At 43.8% G+C, this 16,338-nt stretch overlaps 1 protein-coding gene across 3 annotated transcripts in view; it reads left to right on the top strand.

The window, feature by feature from the left end:
* SYT16 (synaptotagmin 16) overlaps positions 1-16,338 on the top strand; it is a 225,512-nt gene that overhangs the window by 162,011 nt on the left and 47,163 nt on the right. For all 3 annotated transcript variants that reach the window (XM_029598148.1, XM_029598150.1, XM_029598149.1), the window contains one exon: positions 12,860-13,119. In XM_029598148.1, the coding sequence (XP_029454008.1) occupies positions 12,860-13,119 (260 nt within the window). The remainder of the gene's footprint in view (positions 1-12,859; positions 13,120-16,338) is intronic.

The raw sequence follows: 16,338 nt of genomic DNA, 5'->3' as shown, positions 1-16,338 counted from the left end.
TTAGCCTTTGGCATTTGCAGAACTCTTTTATTGTATTTCCACACAGAATTACACCAGCAAATTACCTCCCTGAAGTTCCCTGAGGAAGGAGTCTGACACTCCGAAACACTGCCGGTGTTGGAGCGTGCACTTCAGGTAGTAGGATATTTCTCCCCTGGCTGGTGGAAAACGTTAAGAGCTAACATTTGTAGTTTTCACACAGTGTTTGGTTCTTAAATTCTTACAGCAACCTATGATTATTCAAGCCCAGAGTTGCAAGGGCTTGACACCATAAGCCAATATACTACTGAGGCTATGTATGACGGTTGCCAAGTAAGTTCACATTGAGTTCTTTACATAGCTGGATCCTTTTGTATTTTGACAGCTCCTAAGAAGACAGCAGGCAAGTGAACCTATGGCCTGCTGACGTACAACCCCTTCCCATAGACTCCTCCCCATTTCCCTACGGCCCTAGAGCCCTGCCATCAATCACATCCTCAACCAACCAATAGTTTATTTTTTTTAAACTAAACCTACTGACTCTGTGCCCTAACCGTCAAGGAACTGACAATAACCACGCAACCCTCTCCCCCTCCCCCCATGAGCCACCAGAGGTAAGGCTGGCACCCACATTACCCTGGGCAACCAGGTACAAGACCTGTCCACCCATCTATAATATGGGTAACCAGGTCATACACCTCTCCTTGCATCCATCCTTTTACAACAGAGTCAGCAAACACACAATAAAACAGACAAACACCTGAGTGGAATCAAAACAGGCCGCAGCTTTATTACAATACATAACTAGAAGCCCGAGCTGGTAGTATGCCAAAAATGACAAGCCCACAGTGATCATCTGCCAGCCTCCAGCAAGATGAACATCCCCAGGCCACCCGGCCTGCAGGCTACCGGTATTTTGATTCCACAGCTCCTATGACTCCTGCTTCAGCCCAGCAAGAAGCCGTGCAAGGAACAACTGCACCCAATTCTTCCATCCCCACAATTCCAGACATGACCTTCTGGTCAAGTCAGCAAACCATTCAGCATAGCGTGGAACTGAAAACTGGCTTGGGCAACCCACCACAGGCACAGGCACAGGTAGAAATACTATCCCGTGAACCCCAAAGATGCGGCCATGATTCCTGTCAGCAAATCCTCCAAGGCCTCTTGAAATTAATTCAGAAATAAATCCAACCCAATAAAGGATAAATGAAACCCGTCCACTCGAAATTGACACTATCCAAATCCCATGACCACTCATGCCTGATGTGATGCCCCCCCCCCAATAAACCCAACCAAGAACCAATCTGCTGATTGGCCTTTGCCCAACTACATTGCCAAATTACCCTATCCATCTCAGAAGGCCTTGTAATGATATCTGACCAACAAATTACAACAGCATGCAGCAATACAGAAAGAGACATTAAGTCCTTCTTTACCATGCTGATGAATTTGTGATTGGACATTTTACCCCAATCATTCCATCCCAAATGAATAATCAGCACCCCAGGCTGACCAAATCACTCCAACCCCCGCTGCAAGCAAGGGATCAGTTCATCCCACAACATCCTCCTTCACCGCAACCAGCGAACAATCATACCATGCTGAGTCAGGCCCAGATGCACCCTGTAAGGACACCCGCATGCATGTCTATGGGTCCACATGATTACGAATGTCCAACAATCCATGCAATCCACCCCCAACATGCAGAACAGAAAAGAGAAAACAATTAGTAAACCAGGAACGTCTCACAAGGTCCCAGGGTGTACATTTCCCCTGAAAAGCATCCGATTTCCCATACCTGATCCTCTGGATCACACCACCAGACAGACCTGACCAAGCTGCTGATGTCACTGCCCCAATTCTAAACAAATGATTTCCGAACTGACCCAGGTCCAAGCCAAGGGTTGACAAACCCGGGTGCAGAACCATCTCGAATTGGTACTTAGTCAATGGATGAATGTTAGCATGCACCAAGAATTGCAACCCACCCATCGGTTGAATCTGTCTATAACCCTCAGCATTAGTAACCGGACAGGTACATAAACCCTAAACTGCCCAAAATACAATGGAAGCGCCTCTTCCTCCCTGATCTGTTTTAGACTTAGGAGTATACAAAATACTCGAATTACTTTACATGCAGGCCCTGTAGACCTGTGCAATCTGCCCCCATGCTAACTCTAGCCACCAATTCACAAACCCGAAAGGCCCCAAAAAAGGCGAATACAAAAGCCAAACAGAACAAGCAACATTCATACCTTGACATACAAATTCCAGACAGCACATCCCACAACATAAGCAGGATATCATGAGTGATGGACAACTGCTTGTCCGACCCTCGCATAGAACCTCTAGACCAACCAAGTAGCAAGCAACGAACCACAAAATGACCCATAGGAAAGCGCACCCGTGTACCCGCATGAAAAAGGAAAACGCTAGGAGCTGTGTAGACACTGCAGCCTTCGAAACACCCTCAACTTTAGCTTTCTCAATAAATTGCAGCAATAAAATATCCGAGACCAGACTTCACCACTAGCCCATGGATCAAGAAAAGACACCACCATGTCAGCTTCTTTCACATATCCTGCCCACATAGAAGGGGCTAAGGATCCCCCCCCCCCTTTTTTTTTTTTTGTTAATATGGCTGACGTGTGTAACTTGGGCTCTGAGAATTTTGTGGAGTTTTTCAATCAAAATGCCTCATACAGCAAGAAAAAGGAGAGCAAAGGAAAGAGAGAGTTTGGGAATTGTCTTAGAGGGTTCAATTCAGGGCCCGATGGATTCCCGATGGATTTAGGGAGCCTAAACCGGGTGATAGCTCACAGCAGGGAGAGCAGGAGGAAGAGGGAACCGCCTCCCCACAGGAGCTCCAGACTACCTTATCCCCGGAAATGCAGAGGCCCACAGGTAATCCAGCCGCTTTGTGAGAGGTGGAGGCGAGCGGCTTGCCTCGGAGGAGGGAGAGCGCCCTCATTGAAGAATTTCGGGCAGAGGATGAAAGTGGAGGAGAGGAACATCTGACGCAATCCCTTGGAGAGGGGATTGGCCTGGGAGACGCTGTAGGCTGAATGGATCAGCCTCCAACAGAAAGGAAAGTACTTTTGAATTTACCTAAAAAGAAGGAAAGCAAATGTTGCTTACCTGATGTAACAGGTGTTCTCACAGGACAGCAGGATGTTAGTCCTCACAAATGGGTGACATCGAGGATGGAGCCCACCACGGAAAACTTCTGTCAAAGTTTAAACAGAACTTTGACTGGCCCCTACTGGGCATGCCCAGCAAGGCACTGACCCTGCAGCCAGCAGGGGTCTCCCTTCAGTCTGATTTCAAAGCTACAGGCAGTGCCTAAAAAGTAAAAATAAAACGAACCCAACACCGCGGGGTGGCGGGCGGGTTTCGTGAGGACTAACATCCTGCTGTCCTGTGAGAACACCTGTTACATCAGGTAAGCAACATTTGCTTTCTCACAGGACAAGCAGGATGGTAGTCCTCACAAATGGGTGAGTACCGAGCTGAGGATGTCCTGACTGGCACCAAATGCACCCAACGGCGTGCAACAGGCACAACAACTGGGGTGGAATTTGGTAAAGGGCATCCGCACCCTACCGGGAAGGTGGAAGGGTGTTGGTACATCATGTTGGAAAAAGGTTACGCAAGACAGATTGGCCGAAGATGGAGTCTTGTCTTCCCGCTTTGTCCAAACAATAGTGGGCTGCAAAGATATGGAGGGAACTCCAGGTTGCAGCTTTACAGATGTCAGGAAGCGGCACCGATCGAAGGTGTGCTACCGAAGTCGCCATGGCCCTCACAGAGTGTGCTTTTACACGGTCTTGAAAAGGAATGCCAGCTTGCTGATAGCAAAAAGAAATGCAGTCTGCCAACCAGGAGGAAAGAGCCTGCTTACCCACAGGTTGTCCTAACTTGTTAGGATGGAAGGAGACAAACAGTTGAGTGCTCTTTCTGTGAGCAACTGTACGGTCTAGATAAAAAGCTAGAGCCCGTTTACAGTCTAGGGTATGCAGAGTCTGTTCCCCAGAGTTGGAATGGGGCCTGGGAAAAAAGATAGGTAGTATGATGGATTGATTGATATGAAACTCAGAAACTACCTTAGGTAAAAATTTAGGGTGAGTGCGGAGAGTACCGCCCTGTCCTGCAGGAGTTTAGTGTAAGGCGGATAGGTGACTAAGGCCTGTAACTCACTAACCCTGCGAGCTGAAGTAATGGCCAACAGGAATAATACTTTCCATGTGAGATACTTCAATTCACAGGAGTGCAGAGGTTCGAAAGGTGGTTTCATTAGACGACCAAGAACCAGATTAAGGTCCCAAGATGGGGCCGGAGGACGTAAGGGTGGTTTCAGATGGAGCAAGCCTTTAAGAAAGCGTGTCACCAGGGGTTGTACTGAAATAGGGACACCCTCTATACCTTTATGGAAGGCGGCTACCGCACTGACATGCATCCTAATGGAAGAGGTCTTTAGACCGGATTCTGATAGGTGCCATAAATAGTCCAAGAACTTAGAGATTGGACAGGAAAGGGGATCAAGGGACTGAGAAGTGCACCATGATGTGTACCTTTTCCATTTATATGAATAAGATCTTCTGGTGGAGGGCTTTCGTGAAGCTATCAGGACACGAGAAACCGAATCCGAAAGGTTAAAAGGCTGAAGGACTAACCTTTCAACATCCATGCCGTCAGGGACAAGGCTTGGAGGTTGGGATGGAGGAGGCATCCGTCGTTTTGAGTGAGCAGATGCTGATCCGTTCCCAGAGGGATGTGCCTGCGGATGGAGAGATCCTGGAGTATGGGAAACCACACTTGGCGTGGCCAGTGGGGTGCTATCAGGATCATGGTTCCTCCGTCCTGGCGAAGCTTCACGAGAGTCCTTGACAGAAGAGGAAGTGGAGGGAATGCATAAAGCAGACCTGTCATCCACTTGAGGGAGAAGGCATCCCTGGGCTGAGAGTGCTGGCTCCGACTGAGAGAGCAGTAATCGTCCACTTTGTGGTTCTGAGGGGACGCAAAGAGGTCTATGCGGGGAAAACCCCACTTGTGGAACAGAGAGGTCACTACCAGAGGATCGAGTGACCACTCGTGTGGTTTGAAGACACGGCTCAGTCGGTCTGCCAATACATTGTCTACTCCCGGCAAGTAAGTGGCCTTGAGGTACATGGAATGGGAGAGGGCTTCTGCCCAAATCTGCGCAGCTTCCTGACACAGAAGGAAGGAGCCTGTGCCTCCCTGCTTGTTTATGTACCACATGGCCACTTGGTTGTCTGTCTGGATTAAGATTATCTGATTCGATAGATGATCTTTGAAAGTTCTGAGCGCGTAGCGGATTGCTCGAAGTTCCAAAAAATTTATCTGGTGTTCGGCTTCCTCTGGTGACCATAACCCTTGGGTTTGCAATTCGTCCACATGGGCCCCCCAACCGATGTGGGAAGCATCGGTGGTTAGGATTACCTGTGGATCTGGTAGGAGAAAGGGTAAGCCTTGAAGGAGGTTGACTTGAGTTGTCCACCAGGTTAAAGACAGGCATAGCGCTTGTGTAATTGTGACAATGGAGGACAGAGGCTGAAAAGCCTGAATCCATTGGTGTCGTAGAGTCCATTGTGTTACTCTCATGGCTAGTCGGCTCAAGGGAGTGACTTGAACCGAAGATGCCATGTGTCCTAGGAGGATGAGGAATTGGCGACCTGTGGCAGTGTGTTGAGACTGGAGCTGGCGAGCTAGGGACATGAGCGTTTGAACTCGTTGAAGTGGAAGGTAGGCTTTTGCCTGTAAGGTGTCCAAGTCTGCTCCAATGAAGGATAAGGTTTGAGATGGGACTAAGCAAGATTTCTCGTAATTGACAAGAAACCCCAAGGAAAGGAGTGTGTGAATTGTCAACTTCAGGGAGGATTGAGCAAGTTGAGGGGTGGAGGCCCTGATTAGCCAATCGTCCAGATAGGGGTAGACGTGGACACCTTCCTTCCTGAGGAATGCTGCTACTACTACGAGACATTTGGTAAAGACCCGTGGAGCAGATGCCAGCCCGAAAGGTAGTACCCGGTATTGATAATGGTCGTGGCCTATCAGAAAACGCAGATACTTGCGATGAGATTGTGTTATCGCAATGTGGGTATAAGCGTCCTTGAGGTCGAGAGAGCACAGCCAATCCCCCTTTCGTAAGAGAGGGAGTAAGGCGCCCAGGGTTACCATCTTGAACTTTTCTTTTTGCAGATACTTGTTGAGGGCTCGAAGGTCCAGAATTGGACGTAGTCCCCCTGATTTCTTTGGTATGAGGAAGTATCTGGAATAGAATCCTTTCCCTTGTTGACAAGGAGGGACGGGTTCTATAGCATTTGATTGTAGAAGAAGGGATACTTCTTGATGTAATTGAGTGAAATGGCTGGTTAGACTCCATGCCTGAAGGGGCGGGGAGTCTGGCGGAAGTGTTATGAAGTTGAGGTGGTAACCCTGTGCGATAATTGCTAGCACCCACTGATCTGAGGTGATCTGTTTCCAACGGTGTAAAAAGTGGTACAGACGACTCCCACAGGGATGTGTGGAAGAGGGATTTGGCATGTGCTCAGTACAGGGAAGTCAAAGGCCCGCCGTAGGCCCAGGAGGTGGGGCTACAGTAGGTCTTTGCTTTCTCGGCTGACGAGGCTGAGGTCTGCTGGAGGACCGTGCAGGACGAGGCCTAGCCGATGGAGGAAAGTAGCGACGTGGTCGAAAGAACGACTTCTTAGAGTCCTTCTTTGGTGGTTGCTTGGAGGACACCTCAGGCGGGACAGATGAGAGTTGTTTCAACGTCTCATGGTGGTCTTTTAACTCCGCCACAATCTGTTGAATTTGCTCTCCAAACAAATTGTCGCCTAAGCAGGGTAAATCAGCAAGACGATCTTGGACCTCTGGACGAAGGTTGGAGGATTTTAACCAAGCCCAACGTCTGGCTGAGATGGCTGTGGCTGAAACCTTTGTGGAAGCATCGAATATGTCATAGGCAGTTCTGATGTCGTGCTTCCCTGCCTCAAATCCTTTGTGAAGAAGGGCTTGAAGCTGCGGTTGGTATTGGTCTGGTAATGTGTCAGCATAGTCTTGCATCTGCTTAAGGATGGCTCTGTTGTACTGAGTAATGTAAAGTTGATATGAAGCTATGCGTGAAATCAACATAGCTCCATGATATACCTTTCGTCCCACACTATCCAGGAATTTATTGTCCTTGGTAGGTGGAGTAGAAGAATGTGGTTTCAGACGCTTGGCCTTCTTTTGTGCGGACTCAACCACAACAGAGCGATGATCCAGTTGAGGCTTTTGAAAACCTGGTGCTGACTGGACAAGGTATGTGGAGTCAGCCTTCTTGTTGACTGGGGAAACAGAGGAAGGAGATTCCCAGTTTTTCTTGAGCAGATCCAAAAACACCTGGTGAATAGGAATAGAAGCGATGATTTTTGGAGCATCCAGAAATTGAAGCAGTTCCATCATCTGGTGTCTGTCATCAGCTTCAGATTGTAGTTGAAAAGGTACAACTTCTGACATCTCTTTCACAAAATTAATGAAAGATAGATCCTCAGGAGGAGATCTTTTTCTACTCTCTGTAGGAGAAGGTGGCGAAGGCAAATCTGTGTCAGAAGAAGAATCATCATCATCACCCCAGGTATCGTAGGGATCATGTGGGGCTTGTAGCCCTGATGGACCTGGTTGAAGCTCTGAAGGCATCGATGGAAACCGAGGTGGAATCGGTGCGGTAGGTGGAACCAGAAATGGCATCGATGGCTTCGGTGCTGCCGATGGAATCGGTGCCTGGCGCGGAATCGATGGAGCCGAAGGATAAATCGGTGGAGAAATACCAGAAGGTACCGATGGAACTACCCCGGAAGGGGGAAGTCGAAACGGTGTTTCTCCTGCCGATGAGAAACCAGTCGGAGACGGTGGTGTCGTCGATGGCACTGGAATCACCGATGGAAGGGCCGTCATGAGTGCCTCCATGCGACTCAGTAGCGGTGCTAGCGCTTGCACCATCGGCTCGGTGGACGGTTCCCTCCTCGGTGGCGAAGTCGGTGCCGGCATCGGTGCCGGGGGCGGCACTGGAACTGGTGCCGGAGACGGTGCCGATGGAGGTTGAAATTTCTTCATCGCTTTCTCGATGGCCTCCTGGACCAGCCGGTCCAGTTCTGCCCGGAGACCAGGGGTAAACATACCCGGCTCGACGGGAGAGGGAGGCTGAGGCAGGGCCGGAGGGACCACCGTAACCGGTGGGATCACGGCCCCCACACCCCGAGAGGGTGAGGGTTTCCTCGAAGCCGGTGAACGAGACGTGGAGGGTGTCCGGTCTGTTCGCGGCTTCTTTGTCGGTGGCTCGGCTTGAGCGGAGGTCGATGGCTGTGGATCCTCGACAGGCCGAGACTTGTGCCGTCGATGGCGATGCTTTTCTTTCCGATCCCCTCGCCCATCCGGGGAAGGGACAGGAGTCGACGGCCGAGAAGCGATCGATGGCGGACGGTCACCGGAGGGTTGACGATGGTGGTACAACTTCGACGGAGCCGGTTCTGAAGACGTCGATGCTATCGATGGCGTTGGGGTGGGTGCATGGAAGAGGAGCCCCATCTTCTCCATCCTGGCTTTGCGACCTTTGGGTGTCATTAAGGCACATTTGGTGCAAGTCAGGACATCATGCTCACTACCCAAACACATTACACAAACCCTGTGGGGGTCTGTGATGGACATAGTCCGGGTACAATCCGGACAACGACGGAACCCCGTTGCCATGGCTGGAAGCCAAAATTTAGGCTGGGGATCGGTAAGTGCCAACAGGCCTCGAGGGCCAAAATCGACGGTAGTCGATGGAAAAGGCAAAAAACTTACCGGGTTCCGTAAGATGACTAAAAATTTGTCGAAGGGAGACCCCTGAGGGGCAAATTTTCTTAGGAAATTAATTTCCAAATTCCTGTCAGGAACGTGGTTAGAGAGCTCCTTTCACCGCGTGGCAACTGCTGCGCGGAAAAAAGAAGACTGAAGGGAGACCCCTGCTGGCTGCAGGGTCAGTGCCTTGCTGGGCATGCCCAGTAGGGGCCAGTCAAAGTTCTGTTTAAACTTTGACAGAAGTTTTCCGTGGTGGGCTCCATCCTCGATGTCACCCATTTGTGAGGACTACCATCCTGCTTGTCCTGTGAGAATTAATTAAACCAGAAGTAATTTCTTTGGAGAAGATTTGGGAAACAGTGCAGACTGTTAATGACAATCTTTTTAACCAAATAAACCCCTTTCTTTCTTAGATTAATAATAATACTGTGGTAAGGGTGGACAAGGTTGAGGAAGAGATGAGATTTAAAAAAAAAAACGAATATGAAACGGTTGAGACTGAAATGAAAGAGATGAGAAATCTTCAATGCAGTATTATAAAAGAGAATACAATATTATTGAACCGTTTGGAGAACATGGAAAATCAGTTAAAAGGGAGAAATTTACCTTTAATAAATTTTCCCAAGGACCCTATGGTGAATCCATGTGATATGTGGAGAAAATATCTTTTACAGATACTGAAAATTCCAGAGTCTGTGATCCCTCCAACATCTCGGGTATATTATATACCTCCTTTTAAAAAAGTAAAGGAGGTGGAAAAAGATTTCCAAGTCTTAACTCCAGTAACATCACCAACAGCAGGACTGGACATAACTAATATACTAGAGACCACCCAAAGAGAGCAAGTGATACCCGCAACATTAATAGTGACATTCCTTCTAGAATCCGACAGAGAGTGGATATTGAGATCATATTTTCGTAATAGATCTTTAATGTTTTTGGGATTAAACGTTGGGGAATTCCTAGATCTAGCCAGAACTACCCAACTTAGGAGGAAGCAATTCTTAAAGTTAAGACCTCAGTTTCAAAAGTTGGGAGCTATGTATATTCTTAAATATCCCTGTAAATGTAGAATTAAATATAGGAATATCTCATATACATTTTTCAACCTGAGCAGTTAGAAAAATTTTTTTTTAAGTATTTACCTGAGATAGTAACATCTTCCCAGGTGCCTCCGATGCACCCATGGCCCCACTAGAACTGGCAGCACTTGGAGCAGTTCACATCGCAAATGTGGGTTACGACAGGTAAGCCAATTCGTTGACACGTTCCACCTCCACTGCAAACTGATCCAGCCTCCTCCTGTCAATCAGCTTACTCTCGCTGACCATCGCCTCTTCCTCGGAATCCATAGCAGCAGAGAAAAGGCTGCCGCTCCCCACCGAACCGACAACATGTGGCCTTGCCATGCACAAAACCACTCCCTGCAGTAGTGTGATGCAGCTCCTAAGAAGCCAGCAGGCAAATGAACCTACGGCTTGCTGACGTACAACCCCTTCCTAAGACTCTTCCCCATTTCCCTACTGCCCTAGAGTCCTGCCACCAATTACATCCTAAACCAACCAATAGTTTATTTTTTTTAAACTAAACCTACTGACCCTCTGCTTTAACCATTGAGGAACTGACAATAACCACTCAAACCCCTGCCCCCCCTCCATGAGCCACCTGATGAAGCCTGGCACCCACATTACCCTGGGCAACCACTTACAAGACCTGCCTGCGCTTCTAATCTGCCAGTCTGAAAATCTTTTGGGGACTATTTTTCAACTCTTCTGTCTTGCTCATGGTGATATTTATTTATTTTGGATTCTTATATACCGATATTCTTGTATGATATACAAATCATGTTGGTATACAATACAACAGAATAATCGCAGCATAGGCGTTACATTGAAACATAAAATACAACAGAACAATCGCAGCATAGGCGTTACATTGAAAAACATAAAACAAAGCGTCTTATGTTTAAAGCACAATGCTTCATCTCTCCTATTCTTTGTGTCATGCCAGGTTTTGTGTTAATTTTATTTTTTTTTCACTTTTGGATAGACAAGTATTTCTTACTGCTAGAAATCTGAAGAATGTATCTGATTAAAAATGAGATAGCAGGCTTTTGCTATATGTACTATTGCATTTTTATTCGAGTAACTCAAAGAGAAATGTATGCATGTTACATGCATGTGATACACATACCACACAGTATGATTACAATGAATATATTGCTCTACGGAAATATTGCCCAACAAAGTTGGGACTTCCTGGTAGTTTCTTCTTAAGTCTATTGCTCTGTGTTTGAGGTGCTCACAATAGAAGAGGGCTTTCCTGATGACAGTCCATCTTCTTTCAGGGAGAGTCAGCTCCTCAGCCCAGATTTTAAAAATAACTTCTTACTTTTCCACAAGGCTCAGCTATCAAGGAAGAATGGTTGCCAAAAAGACACAATATAATGAAGGAATTGCCAAAAGGCACTGCATGGGCAGTCCCAAAGGCTTTGTTAATTAACACAAGATAAGGCAGTTGTAATGGATCTACTCATCAGAGCAATGGTAGGGGTTGGAAGAGAACATTTTGAACATAAATGGGGAAGACATGTGGTTTTCTAATGGATAGATGAGCCTCAGCAATCACCTTAGCAATGTAGAAAAACCTTTCATTTAGATTAAAAAATTGTTCAAAAATCTTGTGGCTACAGAAAAGACACCTACCATGTCTCTGTTGCTTTAGTTTTACTTTTAAATGGCATGCAGATAAGTCATTATCGACTTTATTCACATAGGGGCATTACTAGTTAACTTTAAAAAAACCCCACTTATTATTTGCTGCAGCTCCTAATATTTCTAATGGGCCTTAGTCACTAATAACACATGCTTTCTTCTTTAATGCAGTAACAGACCTTTGTGAATAGGACTGTAAGTATATGAAACCATGCTTATTTGAATTTATCAAATAATAATAACTCTATTGGATGTAATAGACAAAATAGTGAATGACCATTTCTTTTTATTCTTCCATTAACTTATGTTGGGTATAAAATTTGTGTCTAATCAATTTACACGTTTGCAGGCATCTTAAGAAAAAGTAATTTGTTACAGTAATGCTTTCCTGTTTCCATGAAAGGTATAATATAAGTTTTAAGAATTTCACAAAAATTGATTTATGAATTATCTCAGCATGAGTGAAAAATCTAGATTATTTTGCATGGTATATGTCATATGTTGCTAAGCTTTTATTCCTTAAAGCCTGCTGTGTAGATTTAGCATTGATGACTGACCTACTATTTAAAATTTAAATTTCCATTTAAAATGGAAATTAGTTACTGAGTTCATTTTTCTGTAATTATATATATAAGATCATATATCTGTAATAAATAAAAATAAAAATGTTGTTAAATATAAAAATTCTGTTTCTTGGCCAAAAACTGCTGAAATACTTTCAAGGGATCTTATAGATTTAGCAAAGCCTGCAATACAGGAAGTCTCTTGTGCTATCTATATACAAAACTGACAAAATCACCAGTTGCAATGGTTATTATCTGAGTTGGATTTAGAAATGGTTTTCTTAAAAATTCTTCCCTAGTAGGTACTTTTCTATTTTAGCCATTTCTGCATGGTGATAGATAAAAATTAATTTTTAAAATCAATATTTTTCTAATCTATATTAAAATACATTTTATGCCCAGGCTATTTGAGTGCATGCCATATATATGTAAGGAAGGAAATGTTGCTTGGGTTGAAAATGAATGGTCTATATGCCTCAATGACCTATGTCATACAAAGAATACTTACAAAACTGCATACCTGACATTTTTTATTAGTAACTTTTATCTTTGGGAAACCAAATTCATTTTTCAGTAGAACATTAATGCTCATCTTAATTACAATTAAGAATTGACTAAGCTCCTCATTCAATAAAGTTTCTTTTTCCATAGGCACAGAATGGGAAAAAGTCCTTTTTGAATAAAGCTTTAAATTAAATAAGTAAAAGGAAATTAATCTAGTCCTTCTGAAATAACTTTCTTATTGGACATTATTAGATCTAGATGGTCTAAGTCGACTGAGTTACCAAGATAACATATCCTATCCAGAAGATGATGACCACATATCTGTCGATTCAAGGACAGGATCTGAGGGTAGAAGTGTTGAACACCAGAAGGTATCAGGAATGGAGGCTGACTCGGCTCATAGCCTCAGTCGACAGGCAACTGATGGAAGCCTGGAGATGGAAACAGCGTTTAGCAACCAGGGGTATGAAGGGAATGATGCAACAGACAGCTCATCAGCATGGAGCCCGGAGGTAAATCATCTTTCTTCTTTACGCCTTTTATACTACTTTTTCTCTTATTTAGAAATGTTGCTTAAATAATTTCTTTAAACATGATAGCAAATATAAGAAAGAATATATTGAGAAACTGATCAAACCAATTTAATATTATGTAGGGGCTAGCTAGTTCATAAAGCTTTGTTTGTTGATATTGTAATGGCTTAAAACGATTCACCTTGGAAAATCCCATGATGATGTATTGATTTTCTGGTTGGAATAGAGAATTCCATGCCATCCACTTCATTTGCAAGATAAGATCAAAATAATCCACAATAATATTGCATGTAAAATACATAGTAATATACTACATTAAAATTAGCTGCATGTGTTTTTACAATTCATTTTACTTATACATCTTAGAGAGTAGAACAAGAACTACTAGGAGAAAAATAAAGCAGCTGCTGAGGTACAGTATACCTTTCCTTTAGAGAAATTGATTTAAATGCTGATTAATGGGGGCTTTTCTTCTATTTTGTTTTTATGGGGAAAATGTTGAGTGAATCAGGCCTTCAGCCAGTGCTTTTGGGCTCTGGAGGGTTAATGGCTCAAAATATTTATGCTTCATTGAAGAGCATTGCTCATGAAGAGATATTTGGGAGAGACCCTGGATGGTCAAAAAGATAGTTGGCTTGGCTCACAAGAAGTTATTTGTTGCGTGCAGGAAGGGGAGCTGCTAAAGATGCTCCTTTAACTCGCTTTGCTTCACCCACGGATCAAAGGTTATTTCTATCACATGAATATGTTCATTTCTTATGTCTTCTGGAGCCCTTAGATCTGAACATATTTACTCCTGTCACAAGCTGGAATATCTCTGGAAGATCCCTTGCCACAACTACAGAGCTCCCATTCGCTTCAATGGGAGTGATTTTGACATTTTTATGGTAAAAAATAGGAAACCTATCCAAAATACCTCCTGCAATTTTACTCTTATCACATGGCATCAGAAGAAAATCTGAATTTTATCAGATTGCTATATAAAAAAAAACTGACTATATATTCTTATGACCAAAGTTACTTTCTGCAGGAGATTGCTTCATTCCCCTTTGTAGAATGGCCTGACCAAATCCTACAAGCAATGTTTTAAAACCACACTAAAACCTACCTCATAATACCTTCCTTTCCTTTCTAAGATCATGTTCATATTCTCTCTGTCATACACACCCAAGCAATACAAACACTGCATGCAAAATTTTTCATACCTAGGGGAGCAGTGGTCATCACAGTTGACGGGCTTACTCAAATTTTATCCCTGCAAACCAGGTAAAAATTATGGGGGTCATTTTCAAAGGAGTTATGCATGTAAATGTGACATACTATCATAGCAATTTTCAAAAGCTATTTACTCGAGTAAAGTGCACTTACTTGAGTAAATCCTATGGACAATTCAATGGCATATATTGTAGCAATTTTGAAAAGCCCACTTACTTGAGTAAAGTGTATTTACTCAAGCAAAAACCAGTTTTGCTCGAGTAAATGCTTTTAAAAATCTACCCCTATGTGCATATTTTACAACGTGCATAATTTTATCTGCTAGGTCAGATATGCATGGGAAAAAAATTTATTTTATTTTCATTTTACTTTGTTTCATTTTTCTATTTTGTTCAATTCATTTTTTAGTGCATGCTACATTCTACACTGTGCACAAATTTTTAAACTGTTATGTTTTTGCAACACATGCTGTTTTTACAATGGACACATTTTTGCAAATTGTCCATGCTAGAAATCAACCCTCAGAAATAGCAGATGCAAATGTAAGGGGTGGGAAGGGGTTGTTTTACCCTTATAACTTTAGCTGACTTTTGAAATTCAAACTACTCAGGCAGTTTGTGTTGTAAATCCACCTAAAGTTATGAGGGTAAAAGTACATAAGTGATTTCCATGCTGAGGTTTTGAAAATTTGCCCCCATAATCTACATTCGTGATCACACCCAGCTTTACACATAGCATGACTCAAAGGATTACCTTAATTGTATGCATAAAAAACTAAATACATATTTGGATACAAAGACATACAAGTATTCCAGGACTCTATCACAATTACACCTTTTCACGCTACACACGGCTTTGCTGTCCTTCATACTTTCTGCACGCTTTCTGCACACTTTCTGTCTGGAAAAAGTCTGCCAAGTCTTTGTGGCACGTTGCATGCTGTACAACTTTTTTTTTATGCAGATGTGACTTCCCTGGTGAAAGGAAGACTCGGTGGAAGCTGAGGATTCTGAGTTTTGGGCAGGATTGCCAACTGACTCTATTTTTGCTGGTTAAACTGATCCAAGCCTGGGTTTGCTCCACTGCATGTGTGGACTTGTAGTCCTACTTTTCTTAGGGAAATCTGGACTTGCAGTCTTGTATGCAACAAAGTAAAGCTGAATCAACCTGTCAGCAGATTGCCCTTCATCATTTTGGGATACAGCACCAATACAGCACAAGCGGCTGAGGATGACTCTTACTCCATTTGGATTCCAGGGATGGGATATGTTAAGGAGTGACCAAGAGGGTAGAAGCCTGAGGGAAGGAAGGAGGGTTTTTTTTTTTAAGTTTAATGTGCCAGTTTGGTCAGCAGGAGGTGGCTGAGGCTGGTGGCCACCTTTTAGTGTATGCTACCAATAGCACATACTAAAATTGTAAAATAGCATGTACTAAAAAAAAAAAAAAAAGAAGAAAATGAAATGAAAATACATGGAAAGGAAAGGAAATGAAAAGTCCTCATCAATAAAACAAAAAAAAAGAAAAAAAAACCAAAAACCAAAATCCTGCACACGCCTATCATTTTATTGTGTACTTTGGTCCTAATGGAGGTGTAAAAATATTCTGGTTGAAATGGGTGTCTTGATGATTTGTAAATAGCCCTCTGCATCCCTTGACAAATTGTCTCTAGGCATCAGGGTGATAGTAATCCTGATGAAGTCTTTTGAATTCGCTATATTGCCTTGAACTACCATATTTTTTTCATACCATTGTCATAATCTGAAATAGTTTGACAAGTCAGCTTCTTTATAGAACGCTGTGTGAAAGAACATGTGTACACAAATACATATAGATATATTTCCATGAAGATTTGCTCCTGTGTATGACTTTTGCACGCTTCTGTATTCCACAGATTCAAGGTCTTAACAAAAATCTCTCAGCTAAATGTTTTGCTCTGTTGCTATAGAGGGAATATTTTTGTGGTGATTGATTACTGCTTTGTGT

The sequence above is a fragment of the Rhinatrema bivittatum genome, chromosome 4 (genome assembly GCF_901001135.1).
Source record: "Rhinatrema bivittatum chromosome 4, aRhiBiv1.1, whole genome shotgun sequence".
Classification (NCBI taxonomy): Eukaryota; Metazoa; Chordata; class Amphibia; order Gymnophiona; family Rhinatrematidae; genus Rhinatrema; species Rhinatrema bivittatum.
Note: the sequence above shows the minus strand (reverse complement) of the source record. Positions and strands in the feature narration are given on the sequence as shown.